This window comes from Mustela putorius, unplaced genomic scaffold, assembly GCF_011764305.1.
Source record: "Mustela putorius furo isolate JIRA1106 unplaced genomic scaffold, ASM1176430v1.1 tig00537227_pilon_pilon_pilon, whole genome shotgun sequence".
NCBI lineage: Eukaryota > Metazoa > Chordata > Mammalia > Carnivora > Mustelidae > Mustela > Mustela putorius.
This window is the reverse complement of record NW_025422368.1, coordinates 20356287-20371693: the sequence shown is the minus strand read 5'-3', so window position 1 is coordinate 20371693 and position 15407 is coordinate 20356287. Positions and strand designations below refer to the sequence as shown.

The 15407-nt window shown below is 36.7% G+C and overlaps 1 protein-coding gene across 11 annotated transcripts in view; it reads left to right on the top strand.

Moving 5' to 3' along the window:
• The window catches only part of SOX5 (SRY-box transcription factor 5), a 994837-nt gene that overhangs the window by 887979 nt on the left and 91451 nt on the right, over window positions 1-15407 (top strand). For all 11 annotated transcript variants that reach the window (XM_013047547.2, XM_013047548.2, XM_045072864.1 and 8 more), the window contains one exon: window positions 384-469. In XM_013047547.2, the coding sequence (XP_012903001.1) occupies window positions 384-469 (86 nt within the window). The remainder of the gene's footprint in view (window positions 1-383; window positions 470-15407) is intronic.

Sequence of the window (15407 nt, the reverse complement as noted above, 5' to 3'; positions counted from 1 at the left end):
TAGTTAAGTTCCTTTTATAATAACAGTTTAAATGGGCTGAGAGTTGGTGTGCTCCTACCAAGACTCGTGTGTGTGTGTGTGTGTGTGTGTGTGTGACAAAGTGCAGCCCTCTGATCAATGCACACTTTTTCCTCCCATTTTCCTAAATACATCATGAAAAAAGGATGAGGTTTCCGCCTTAATTGCTTGTGCCTTTTATTCACATTCCTCTCTCAGCCAGAATTGTGAAAAGAGTGTTAGTAAAAGGCTGCACAATAGAGCTTTTCATTAGGCCCCAGCAAGGCACACAAAAGAAGGCTTTTGGAAAGAGTGAATGCGCGAGTTTAATTTGCAGGTGGAGAGTAGATAAAAGGTGCTGACACCTCTATTATTCTCTTACTTAGGTGACCCTTACCCTGTTCAGCTGATCCCGACGACCATGGCAGCTGCTGCCGCAGCAACACCAGGCTTAGGCCCGCTCCAACTGCAGGTAAGTCGGGAAACAATGCAGGAGAGACCAAGGTGAAGTAAATATCGAAAACAGCTATTACCGTGTTAAAGCAGAAAAGAACTGATGAGGGATACGTGCCTCACAATTTTTTGTTTTTTGAGTTTCCTTGCACTGATCCTCAACCAAAAGTTGAGATGTTGATCCTTTTAATTTTTAAGAGCCCTGTTTTCTGTACTAAGGCAGCTTATTGTAATTTTTTATTGCCTGCTATGATTTGGCAAAAACAGGTCTAGTTTTGCTTGGAGGACTGTGTAACAAAATTTCATCCTAGAATGGTCCTCATCGAGATAAGAACAAAAACTGTCCACGACATGCAAGCAGAGTGTTATGAATCCAGGCAACTTAACAAAAATTACATTTAAAAATGTTCGGGACACCCGGTATTAGGGACTTTGTAGGTCTTTTTATTCTTCTGCTAATGCCAATTTCATTGGGCAAGCAAAGATAAGTAAACCAAAAAAGCAAGCACATAGATGAGCGCAACTCTACAGACACTCCAATTAAGATCTTTGTAGCCCTAAAGAATACATATCCCCATGTATTCAAGAATGTCAGTGGAAAGTTTACTGTAATTTTACCGGGTATCCAAGTGATTTTAGAAATGTTGTCTCTGGAGTTGGAAAGAATATTGATATTTTATTAAAGTTATCTTTCATCATTAACTACTTAAATCTTTGAATCAGCATCCTGCAAAGTCTTCCGGAGTTTCTGTCATTATGGACTTCATAGTTATGCAATTAACAGGAATAAGAGATCATCTAATAATAGAATTAATCTCCCTGTGAGAAGTTTTATATTTTCCTCTGCCTAAAAGATGGTATGCCTATGAATCCAGAAGTAAAGCAGTTATGCTTAATAAACTTAAATTGTATTCATGAAAATGCATTGTCATGATAGATGATCTTAGTCCGTAGGGAAAAATAGAGTTTTATATGTCTGGTCAGCACGGGGGATAATCAGAAGACCTGGTGGGTTTCTGGAAACCCAGTCAAGTCTCACAGGAAGAACCCACGAGGAACTGAGACATGCTGTGTTCTACAGAGGTTAATGACAGTCATTCCTATTCTACCTTTTATTTGAAAAGTTACAATGTGAATGTTTATTTCTCTGAGCTGGAAATACCTTGGGAAGTGTTAGTTGGAGCCAGAGGGACAATTAGTGTAGGTTAACATTTGTTATCCCTTGCCATGGCATCTGGGAAATAAATGACAATAAGAGGAAAGTGGTGCTGATAGGTAAAACTAAAGAGTAGTGAAATTAAAGGAAGTGGCAAGAATATCCAGCAACATAATTGAATGTGGAAATGGGAATTTTAGAGATTTCTGATGTCCATTTTCAAAGCAAGTTACACGTTCTCGTCTCCTTTCACCCTTAACGGTGAGAGGAAGCAAGGGCAAGTTGGGGGCCTCTCCTATGTTTCATTGTAGGTTTCTAGTAGAAAGTAGCTTCATTAGGCAACAATCCAAACTTCTTTCCCTATGGAGATAGTATTAAAATATTTGAAAATCCTTCATTTCCATCCTTATCATATGCCAGATTCCCTTATAAATTTTTTTTTCATTTTCAGAAAACAAGAAAAAGACACCATCATAATTTGATCTATAAATAGAATAGAGCTCTTTTTTATGTAAGTGACATTGCATTGTATCCATAAGTGAGTGCCAAAAATATATGGGTTTTAGTTAGGGTCTCAGTAAACCAACACTGTGGTATAACAGGAAAATTAATAATCCAAAACATCTTTGTGGTAAGCCCTTAGCTACTATTAAAATATATCCACACACACACACGCACACACGCACGCACGCACGCACATATTTTGCCCGTGACTTTAAAATGGTACTCAATGCTATTCAAATGTAAACCCATTTCAATAGGCAGACTGTCTGCCTTTTCTCTGAAGTGGACTGACTCTATCCTTTGCTAGGACTCCTACACCAACTGACTTTGCCACTCATATTCCTGACATTATACTCACAGATCCCCCACCTCGACTTCAGCATTCCCCAGAGCTGCAAAGGACACCTTTAATACTCCCTTTGTTTGCTTGAAGGTGACAATCAAATTTGATTCTTCCCTCACAGACCTACCCCATGAGTCAGAGACAAGCTAACTATAACATCTAGTCTGAAGATCTTATCTTAACCCTTATCCAACATTTGCCCCAATCTTGCATACCTATTTCTGAGATGTTTCATTTCAGTGGGGTATAATGTTTGAGGCAGTTTTAATTTTCTTCAAACTCTGCTTTTAATTATATTGCATCAGATCCCCATTTGCTATCCCTTAGTAATAAAATGAGTAGGCTCCATCAGTTCCAGGTCCTTCTCAGTGACTAAGATTCTCTTCTAGTTATTAAGATTTAGTCTTAGATTCTTATGCTAGTTCTTTGGCAAGGCTTTCATTTCGTTCTTATTGCAGCACCTTATGTTATATACTGATATCTCCATTGGACAAATAAGAAAACTGGGTCACAGAGTCCAAAATCCATGATTTTAAAACAATTATAGTTGCTTCTCCAAGTACAGGAGATTTTAAACTTCGGAGACATTGCCCCTCTTAGGACATTTGCTAGCTCAGTAAAGAGCTAATCAAATTATAACAATAATGCTGATTAATTGGCACTCATACAAATATGCTATATGCATCACAGTGCTGGAAGAAGTAGCCAGATTTATAAGGACTGCTATCTATTTGAGGCAGCATTTTTATTTCATCCGTCTTTACGCAGATCTATGTTAATTCAAGCCTCTCTTTTTGAACATCCAGATCTAAGGAGTGACACTATAAATATATTCCTACTCATCGTTAACTTTGTTTGCCTACCATTTGTGTTTTCGTTTGAAACAATCTTTGACATGTAGTTGTTCATACCTGGATAAGATAATGTTAAGTAATACCAAAAAAACCACGACCTTCCTTAAAGAAAGAATAAAGATGAGTACAGTTATTTTAAAAGATAAGAAAAATGACATTTTAAATTAAGCCACTATTTATTACTTAAATATAATCTCATGTTCCTGGATAAAAATAATGAAATCCTTGCCATGTCGTAAAATATACCTTACATTTTAAAATCACTGTACTTAGGTACCATAGGAGCAGTTAAAGTAGTCTAAGCATTGTGATACAGTTTTTTTCTTTTTTATGGAGGAAAAAAAATAGCTTAATCTGTATTGTGTCTACAAAGCATACAAATTAACATGTGCCAAGGCACCATTTTATTTATTTCTCTTTGAGGTGCTTGGTTGGCTCAGTTGGTAGAGCATGCAACTCCTGATCTCAAAGATGTGATTTCAAGCCCCATGTTGGGCGTAGAGCTTACTTTAAAAAGTATATATATAAAAAAATGGATTTGACAATAAAATATCTATCTGTTTCTTTGCTGTTCAGTCTTTCCTGAGACTCCAATCCATACAGACAACTATTTGCTGGCTGTCAAGAGGAAATACGTAGGTGTTTACAGACAGTATATACTGAGTACAAAATGCAACTTACCAGTTCTCGTTCTTGGCCCTAGACCTGCCCATTCTCTGGTCGCAGCAAATGACGCCATTCTATCTACTGCTCGACCTGGAACCACAAGAGCTATTATCCTTTTCTCCTCTTCCTCCACACGTATTCTTTCACTCTCTTTTCATTCCACCTAATAAATACGTTAAGGAGCCATCCATTTCTTTCCATCCTAACTAGTATCCTTCTGGTCAGGCTGGCTACCTCCCTGCTTGCCTGATACCACACTAGCCCCTGAACTGCTCTTCTGTCTTCCTCTGCCCCTCTCTGATGCTTTCTCTACTCTACATTAGTCGGAATGAGCTTTCTGATTTTAGAAAATCTGATCATGTCCTTCTCCTATTTGAGGAACCTTAGATAATTACCTGGTGTTTTCAAGTTTTCTGGATCTTTGCTAGTGGTGTTTCCTCTTTCTGGAATGCCATAACCCACCACCTTTACCAAGCCAACTGCTATTTCCCTGAGGTTGCAACTTAAAACATCACTTTTTAAAAGAATACATCACTGTCCCCAAGCCTAGATTAACAGGACATCAAAGGCATCATTAGCTCATGGAAGAAAAAAAAAAATTAGTAGCTTGAATTCAATAAGATATCCAATTGAAATTTTGTACCTATTTTAATGTAAAGAAATAAACTTAGGAAAACCTTATATGCCTAATACCATGTTTAGCACTACAGTATTTTCTTTACTTGTATTTAAAGAAATATTTTTATAATAGTTTTACTCCATCCCACCTCACTCAGTCTGCTCCGGCTGCCCTAAACTCTTCGCTGCCCCTTGACCTGCCGAGGTGTGCTCCCACTTTAGAGCTTTATATTAGCTGTCCCTCTACCTGAAACACTCTTCCCTCTGTGCGGAAGCTCATTCTCGCGCCTCATTCAAGAATTTGCTTTAATGTCCTCTCTCGGAAGCCTACCCTAACCAACCCGTTTAATTCACATCTCTGGGATGTGAGTAACCCTCCAGGGACACCACATTTTCTATTTCCCTTATTCGCCCTTTCATCATTGTTGTTGTTTATTTTTTTCCTGATAGGATTTTCATCTTCAAACATAGTATCTAACTTATTATGTTGTCTGTCTGTTCCAGATACTCTCTAAGGGTCACCAGAGCAGGGACTGCCATTTTTCTTATTGTTGTTCAATATTGTATCTCAAGAGCTCAGATTAATGCCTAGCAAATAGTTGCTGCTCAGTATGTACATGAGTTGCTGCTCAGAATGCAGGAAACTATCATGAACTAATGGTCAGAATCATTTTTAATAAGATAACAGAGCAGTGTGTCATTAATTTCTGGGACAAGTGATACTCATTTAAAGACCTGGGAACTTTATATTTTTCAGCCCCTCCTGGAAGATTCTTAGTATATGAGAAATCTCTAGCTCTATCTCTCCTGTGCTAGCTTCCCTTTATCTCATCATGTCCATGGGCTGCTGCATAAAGAATGCATTTTAATATTTATTACAGTTTATGTAATTCCTTTAAAGTCGTTATAATTTACATATACAAAAGGGCCAAACGTCCTATCATTAGATTATTCTTGTATTGTTTGTTAACATATGTATATACATATATAAGTTTATGAACTGCTAGAGGTACTTTGACTCAATAGGGCTCAGCTTGCCAACACAATACTAAAGTAAGTGATTTCTAAATAATGGAAGGGTGCATTATCAAAATAGTAACTACCCAATCAGCAATATCATATACTGGATTTAACCTTTCATGTTTTTTCCACTCTTTCCTTCTTTTATTTTTTTTCCTTTGGACTACCCTTTTTTTTCCCCCTTTCCAGAGCCACTGATGCTCTTGACATTTTTTTTTCTCCTGATATTGTCTCTCTTTAGAGGAGGAATTGATTTATATAGAAAGCTAACATAGCTTTGTTTCAGTATCAAAAAGTGAGTATAATCATTTAAGCCAAATGAAGTTACACTTTGAATCTTTTGGATGTTTGTGACTGGATGAAATAAGTTAAGTGAATCATCTATTTCTAATTAATAAAACCAAATGATGGCAACAGTCCACCGAACATTCCTTTCTCATATTTGTTGTCATGAATTTTCATTTTACTTAATGGGCAGCATGCATTTTTTTAATAGTAATAGTTATAATGTAGCATATATATACTATTTCTATTTTTTAAGCTAGGTTTTTAAGATTTGAAATTAGAAGGAAATATTTATCCATTTATTTCTCACTTTATAAATACTGTATTTGTGTTGGCCAAAAGATGGTTGCCACCTGTTCTACCTATAGGAAGCCAAAAATGTCGACTCCAACCAATGATTAATAGTGATAAGCAAAGGGAAAAACACTGAAATTATTCTTGGATGGTCATATTTTACTCAAAATAAGCATGTAGCAGTCATTCAAGAATTTCTACTGAATTAGTAAAACTTTTTAATGAATTCAGTAGGATTGCTTTTTAAATTTAACCATAATAGTATTTTTGGAATATGGACTCAGAATTACAAGTTGTCAGAATTGAAATCACATGGGGCTATCATTCCAGTAGCCAGTGCCATCAGTAACATGCCTTCTCTGGGACTGAGAAAATGAGAGATGACTCGTGATCAAGTTAGAGAATGAATCATACAAAATATCAACGGAAATCAATCTTTTTTCATAGCTATCAAAGGTACATGGAAGTCCTGGTGGAAATGGCTTAAGCTTCTATCTGATAGAGAGTAACATCAAGGCAGACATGGATGAAAAACTGAAGTTCATCTTTTTATCAACCTCCTGCCAGTCTCCGAAGGAGGTCAATAATTATGACAGGACACAGATAAATGTTTCATATTCCCAGAGCACTGTAAGTGACTGAGCATGGCTTTATGTGTCTGACCAAGAGAAACGCCCAGAAAATCAATAAGGGAGAAATAACCATATGGAGAGGTCTGGAAGTGAGGATTTTTACCATCTTATTGAAAGAATTACAAGGGCGGTCTTCATCTTTACCTACCTACGCACTGTACGATTCAGTGTAACTTTCAGGTCATCGTCATTTTCGTACAGGGTGAAAAATGCTGATCCGCTCCTCATTTCAGTCGCAGCCCTGGTGCACTGTTTGCTGTCGGTCTTCTGTCTGCATGAGCGAGCTTCCTTGCAGGTTAAAAGAGTGAATTCCCTCTTTTCCTCTCCCGTCGACCCTGAGCCTGCAGGGCAGACAGACAGAAGCACACATATGATTAATACAGCACAGCTGCAAGTGTGAGTCATTTGCATGTGTATTAATAGAGGCAAAAAACCCAACAATTAAATTATATACAGAGACATTCTGCATACTAAAGAACATATGCAAATAGGCCTGAAAAAGTGCAGCCAACATTTTCTCTGACTTTTCCAAGCCCATATGGGCTAGAGTCAGAACCCAGCAGTGTTCAAGAATCTCCTCCAGGGAAGAGCTGGTAGGAACTACTTCCATAGTTATTACCACCCCTGGGGTTCCCGGGAGCTGTTTTGACATTTGGACAATGGAGACCCTACAAGCAGTGTCTTTTTCTTGCTATTTCTGTATTTCCTTGTTTCCAGCAGTTCCATGGTATCTCATTACATGCTAACAGAAGCATTTGTACATGTGTACTTTTCCACAGAGCCCATTTTCATTGTAATGGCCACCAAATCAATGCTAAACTTTAAATCGTAGTTGAAGTCCCCCCGTTGCCTATGCTAAAGTAGTACAACTATTTGTCAGTGCCAGGTTTCCAGGCCCAAGTCAGTCCATGCCCTTTCCTCAATGCATTCTGTGTTCCCTTAATCAAAACAGACCTAGGTTGCTCTAAAATGTCTCGTGGCTAATTACCAGACATAAAAGGATTGCAGGGCTTGAGGCCAACAGTAGATTCAAATCTAAGAACAATACCAATGTATTGAAATTTAAATTGTGAAGTTTTTTCATGTTATCAAGAAAAACAAACTACTCAATTTTACATATATATATATATATATATATGTATATATATATATATATATATATATATATATACACACATGAAGAGAGAGCAACCAACATTCTTCAGATTCACAGACTGTATTTATAGTAGAAATTTATTCTTCAACCTAATTGTCAATTTAGTTGATATTACTAGCACCCTTTAATTTAGTCAAGGAAACTTTCCTGGAGACAAGCCCAACTTTAGGAGTAATATTTCACATAAATAAAAATTACTACTTTAATAGGACCATAAGACTCATGAACCTAGGGGTGCCACTTGCGTGGCTTAGTCGGTTAAGTGTCTGCCTTCAGCTCAAGTCATGATCTGAGGGTCCTTGGATCGAGTCCCGCACAGGTCTCCCTGCTCAGTGGAGAGTTTGCTTCTCCTTCTCCCTCTGCCCCTCTGCTCCTGCTTTCTCTTTCTCTCTCTCTCTCTCTCTCTCAATAAATAAATAAATAAATAAAATCTTTAAAAAAAAAAAATCTTGAACCTAAATGACCCAAATGAAGACAGATGCCCCTGAAGAGGAAAAAATTCTGGTGTTGTTGGTACCAGAATACTGTTGAATATTATCCTTGAATAATATCCAGTTATTTGCATGGCTAAGTCTCAGAACATGCAACTAGAACATGTAAATTATGTTCTATAAAACTGATAAACTTAGGACAGGTGTTTTTGTAGATAATTAATTATATAGTGAAAAATTTAGTCCCTCAGCAAGGGATGATTAGAAAACATAAAGACTAAAGCAAAATTTTTTAATTTTTTAAAATTTTTATTAACATATAATGTATTATTAGCCCCAGTAAAGCAAAAATTTTTATTAAGGTATTATCCATAGATTCTTAATATTTTAAGAGGCACTATTGCTTAGTGAGAGGCATTATAACATGAGGGTTAAAAGTGTGGCGCCTGCAACAATTTGTGCCTTAAAGATCCATGGTTCTGCTGTTCACCAGCTCTGTGACTTTGGGCAAGTTACCTAGTTCTCTATCCTAAGTTACCTAATTCTCTAAATGTTATCTTAGTGGGAGGATTAAATGAGATAATATACATAAAGTGCTTGAGCAATAAAAGTATTAATGACCATTTATCAAAGTTATGTGCTAGGTAATTATAAATGTTTGGTATTATTAGTTGTTTAATAAGTTTTAGTAACTGAAATTAAAACTACTTCTTTCTAAAAAGCCCTCTCACAAATTGGGACTTGGCAGACTTCTCTTACCTGGATTAACTTTAGAGGATGGCAGGTAAAGCAAGTTAGTAAAATTGAGGCTAATCACCTTATTTATGAGTAAATAATTGTATTCCCCTGTGTGCCATAATTTTAAGACCCATCACAAGACTCTGGAAAGCAATGAGTTTAGTTATCCCCCCAAAATATGAGAAGTTACTTGGAGTATGATGTTCTGTATTTTGCTGTTGCTCACTCTTTATCTCAATATTTATATCTATAAAATAAAAATAATGCCTCCTGCTGAGTCCTGTTTTTCCATGGGTATAATACAAATGAATTGTCTCTATGAGCCACCCAGAACTATTATAAATACCTTAAAAAATTTAAAATTAGTTATTTACATAGATGCCTTTAATATAATATGCATTTCTAAATAAATAATACAAAAAAGATTTTCTGGTATCACCCTTCAAAGCTTACTCTTTTTCTGGATATATTAACAGAATATATACTCTTATTCTACTCTTGTGTTGTCTGTAGATACTAAGCTATTTCTCATAAAAGTCTGAGAAAATTTATGAACTTCTCATGACTTCCTTTAAGGAAATAATTCCTGTGGTTTCAAACTTGAATGTGGAAGCACATTATTTTTTTTTTAATTTTTTTTTAGGATTTTATTTATTTATTTGACAGAGATCCCAGGTAGGCAGAGAGGCAGGTGGAGAGAAGGGAAGGGAAGCAGGCTCCTTGCCGAGCAGAGAGCCCGATGCAGGGCTCCATCCCAGGACCCTGGGATCATGACCTGAGCCAAAGGCAGAGGCTTTAACCCACTGAGCCACCCAGGTGCCCCCCACATTATTTTTATAAACCCCACAGTATTCCGTAAATTTTATTTACGCAGCAAATATTTATTCTTTGTAAGTGCTTAAGCTGAGCATCATAAGGAATGCAAAGATGAGTGAGTTAGGAATCCTTACTGGATTATAAAGGAGCTTGAAATGTGGAAGAATGAATGGAGTACAGAAGTGGAATAGACCTTGCAGAAAGCCACAAAACCTCCTGTCCTATCAAGTATATTTGAAAATGGAAAAGACCTCAGAGACCATTCATTGGAAACAGTTGTTTCGAACTATTCACAGGGTCCAAATGGCTCCAAGCACCCCAAACGGTACCATTCATTTTTGTTTGCTTTATAGATCAAGTTATACTGGCTAAGACTGTTTGAATGAAAGATTTTGCTGCTCAAACAAAATTTTAAAACCATTCTTAGAACCCAACTCTTTAATTTTATTGATGAGACAATTTAGACTCTCAGTGATGGCCTGGCTAGATCTGATATTACAGAAGGGCACCACCTGGAATCCTAGCAACTGAAAGCTAAATCTGGCTTCTTCCTATTTTACCACAGTATTCCTGAAAATAAACTCATATATTTATTCATATATATTATTTTTAAGTGCTTTTGTATAAAAGAGGGGAGAAAAATTGCTATTTTTGCTTTTAGACTATTAAATTAAGGATGACTAAAACAATGGGTAGGATTTGCATATTAGTAACAATGGCAACCTTCTGAATTGCTTTCATTTTGCTGAGTTCAATGATTGTGCTCTGTGAATTAATTCTTTTGTGAAAAGCTATTGAAAGATCAAGGAATTCAGAAAACAAAACAACAGAGAAGCATGCTGTTTCATATCTATTTGTTCATAGAAGGTTCAAAGTGAGATTGTTTACATCACTAGTCTTGTTGATATTTTATTTGCTTCTTAGAAGAAAGATAGTATTCAAAGATGATTATGTAATCATGCAGATAAGATTTTGTAGTCAAGAAAGATCTGTTCTGAGAGGGAGACCATGGAGAAAACCTACATTACAATTTTGAGCTGTGTTTGGTTGGCAATTGTCTTCAGGAGATTTGAAAATAGAGCCCTATTCGGTTCCTTCAGATAAAAAAAAACCAAGCCAGTCCCATAGATTTCAAATTTGCTGTTTCCTGTGGAAGTTTCTCCATATTGTCCTGCCAAACTGAAGGCATGAGTAGAAGGGCGGTGGGGGGATGAACCCTTAATTATTTCATATTTCTTAATCCTGACCTTTTCCTTAATGTCATACTCCTTTTTCTTACCCAGCCACTTCTTGGAGCTAGGAAGTAGACAGGAAGAAATGGAGGAACAGATTCAAAGTATGCTTCCAAATGATTTGCTACAATGAGCCATCGCACCAGCATAATTAATGCCTCGAACATGAAAATTACAACAGTATTCTCTTGCTTTTCCCAGTAGTAGAATTTCTTCGGCATAGAATGACAAAAGTAATACTGATAGTGAAGATTGCAATGACCTCCTCTTAGGAATGAGGCAGAACAATGGCAAATATTATCCATCCATCTACAGAGGTTGCTTTTTTAAAAAATTTTATTTATTTATTTGACAGACAGAGATCACAAGTAGGCCAAGAGGCAGACAGAGAGAGAGGGGGGAAGCAGGCTCCCCGCTGAGCAGAGAGCCCAATGCGGGGCTCTATCCTAGGATCCTGAGATCATGACCTGAACCGAAGGCAGAGGCTTAATCCACTGAGCCACCCAGGCACCCATATAGTAGTTGCTTTACGATAACAAGCATCTATCGGAAATTTATACAGTGCCCTACAACTCCGCCTACCTTCAAATAGGTGCCCTTCAAATATTTTTCATGACTAGTTTCCCTCTAAATTTAGTTCTTTAGTTTTAAAGGAAGCTTAAGTTATTAGAAATGATATAGGTAACACATTTGGTAAAGATAACAGAAGTTCTGCCAAGACATTTCACTAAACAATAAAAAAAGAAAGTTAAGGTCCTTAAATGTTCGTTTTTATTCCTTCTTCATTTGATTCTTCTTATATCTGGTTTCCTTCCACAGCAGTTTTAAGTTTGGATATTTTAGTGCCACCTTAGGTACAAGCTAGCCACAAATACAGTATGAAAGCATAAAGTGTCTCATCACAGATTCAGTCTTTGCATTGTAACAGTTTGGTAGTAAACTGGTATGTGGGCACAGTAACTAGTTAGATGACTTAAATGACTTAAGCTTCTTTTTTTCCTCCTTTCTGTAAAACGTGTTCCCCAGATTTTACTTAAATATTTAAAAATATTCAAATAAATTTTACAAATAAATCATATGTAAATGGCACATAGAGTATAGTGGCTTATGGGCTTTGGTTCCGTAATGAGACACGCTGTTTGTGTGTATCTTTGGTCAAGTTACTAAACACCTCTTAGTCTTTGTTGCTTCCCATGTGAAATTTGATAATATTTTCATAGACGATAAAGGTGTTCGAAGGATTAAATGAGACACTACATGCAGAATGTTTAGCTGTCATTAGCTGTTGTCATCCTCATCATTATTTCCTAAGTTCAAGTATTTCCCATTGTCAGAAACAAGCCTAACAAGTTATCTGGTAACTCAATTTAGCAAGTAATTTTCTGAGATAGAGCAATTATGTTTTATAGTACAAAGGAGTACGGTGATTGGAGATTTCCATCTTTATTCAAGTATTTAATGCAAGAAGAATGTCTTTATGAAAACAAAATATGTTTTCAATGTGAAAATCTTTACATGCAAGACTACAAGAAATCTATTTATTTATCTATTTATCTACTTATTTTTCTTAAAAATAAGTTGAATCTATTTCTTTTCATTCCATATGAATTACTAGAGCTTTTATGGTATTGACAATCATTTGGGAAATGGACAAGCTTTTCCCTTTGAAGGGAAAACCAATGTGCTACTGGAAATTTATAGTGTTTGTTATGATGGGGAGAGTTTTACAACATGGATAGTTAGGGAGTAAGAATGAATAGGGCATAATAAAGGCAGCCAAAGTAGCATATCTAACTATCATGATCCTCCTAACCACCCAAACTGCTCATCAAATAAGGGTTCAAGTTGCAGCCTGGCTTCGAAGTGTTGTAGGAGTCTGGTCTCAAGTCATTTAATGTGCTCATGACTCAAGTTTTCTTATTTGTAAAATGCATGTTCCTGTTCTTCCTCTAGCTGTCATATATATGTATGTGTGTGTGTGTGTGAAGGGAAATATATATATATATATATATATATATAAAAATATATATGTGAATATATATAATACATATATAGAGAGAGAGGAAGGGAAAATAATGAAGCAAGAGAAGCACTAGTGAAAGTAACCAGGAGCCCCGGAAATCCCCAGAAGGTGCCTTTGCAGCTTACAAGTAGACTTCTCTGATTCATAGACCTATTTATTCATGTGCTGTCAGGGAAATATGAGAGAAGGGTAATGAGGCAATTATTGATCTGAGGCATTCAAAAGAAATGTTTTAGAAATTTGAAATAGTCAGCCTAGCTCTGAAGATCCAATTAGGCAAGAAAGTTTTAATTATTCCCATTCCAGGGACACCTGGGTGGCTCAGTTGGTTAAGCAGCTGCCTTCGGCTCAGGTCATGATCCCAGCGTCCTGGGATCGAGTCCCACATCGGCTCCTTGCTCAGCAGGGAGCCTGCTTCTCCCTCTGCCTCTGCCTGCCATTCTGTCTGCCTGTGCTCGCTCTCTCTCTCTGATAAATAAATAAAATCTTTAAAAAAAAAAATTATTCCCATTCCAGCTCCATGGAATGAGAAGAAAGATGGGCAGGTCAAACCACTGCTAGATGACCCAATAGACAACCTAAGAGTATACTTACACACAAGAAGAGAAGAGCTATCTAAAAGTAAATAAATAAAAATTTCACATTAAAACAAAACAAAACTTCCTAGCAGTAATCAGAATGCTGTCATCTGCAGGTACACCGTCAGTGTTTGGACACTACCAACTTTGTTGGACGCTACCTACTTTGTTGTCCTTGGGTGTTGGCCGCTAAAGGTTTTAAAATAGGAAAATATTTCTAAAAATCAACCTTCCTGTTCCTGTTTCTTGGAAAATTTTCTCTTTGTTTTTACTTTTATGTCTTCTTTTTTTTTCCTTCTTCACTTAACTGTTCCTCTCTACGTTCTTAGCTACCCTCCTCTGTCAGTCCTTCTCTACCTCGTCCTTCCCCTCTTCTCTTTCCTTCAGAAAGGAGGAAAGATTTTGTTAATCAAAATCTGAGCCTTTAACTACCTTGTTAGTCTCTCATGACAGTGAAAAAAAATGGGGGGACTCTCAAGCTTTTGCTTGTTGGCTAAACAATTAAAAGAAGTAATTCACATGGAAGCTCATGAGTCAGAAATTGGAATGAGGAATATTTAAATGGCAAGGATGGAAACAGAGGACAAGTATATCTAGAGCCTTGTTCTTTTGGTCTAAATAGAATACATAACATTCTAAATGATCGTAGGAGAGCCTAGCCTAATTCATCTTCTCTATTAATGAAGCCAAATATGTCAATGGTAGAGGCTTCCATTTAGACCAGAACACCAGCAGTTGAAACAATCGTGTTTTCACTCATTCTCCCATTAGAACTGGTATGTTTTCAAACTATGCTTCATAGTTTGGGAAAGAAGTGTGAGTTCTCCTGGAAAGGAAACATGTAGATGGGGAAGCAGTGCTCATTATTTTTATACTAAGAAAGTACAGCACAATTTGTTTCTTTGCATCAGCTGAAATGGAAAGAACTGCTTTTCACCTTGTTTACTTAATAGTCTACTATCAGAACTTTATACTCCTATTATCTCAAACAGTGGGTGGTACCCCTGGCTAGCTGCTCTCCTGCACGCTCAAACCATTTGTAATTCATTTTTTATACCCATATGGAAACATTAGAGATATAGAGAGATCAGGTCTGAATTTAGTAATTTAAAAAAATCGTTGTAATCTACAGTGTTAGTAAATTCCCACTTTTCCTGATTCATTCTTGGGAAGGAAGGCCCAAAGGGTTTAGGATTATAAGTCAAAGTTGTTGAATAAGGTCCTTTTCATTTTTACATGGTATCTTTTATTTTTTTTTTAAGTTTCTAAAATTAACACCCAGTAAAATTGATGATCACCCCTCAAATTCCCTTGATCTTTTTGCACCTCCGAAAAGAGTTGCGTCATCAACTGCCTAGGGAAATGAAGCTGGGTTGACCATTGATGGCACCGTTGAAGCTGAGAGGAGCGAGCTACCTACGGTTCGGTAGATGTGCTTTCAGACCCCCAATTTAGCATGGCTTTCAGCTCTGTCTGCCATCCTTAATGCCGGCATTTCTTGGTTTATGCTTTGTTCATTTGGCTCTCTTTTTATGTTAACTGCTCATCTGATTTTGTTGGAGTAAAGACTTCACTATGTAATTTCTGCTCTTAATTATTTTTTAAAATTTT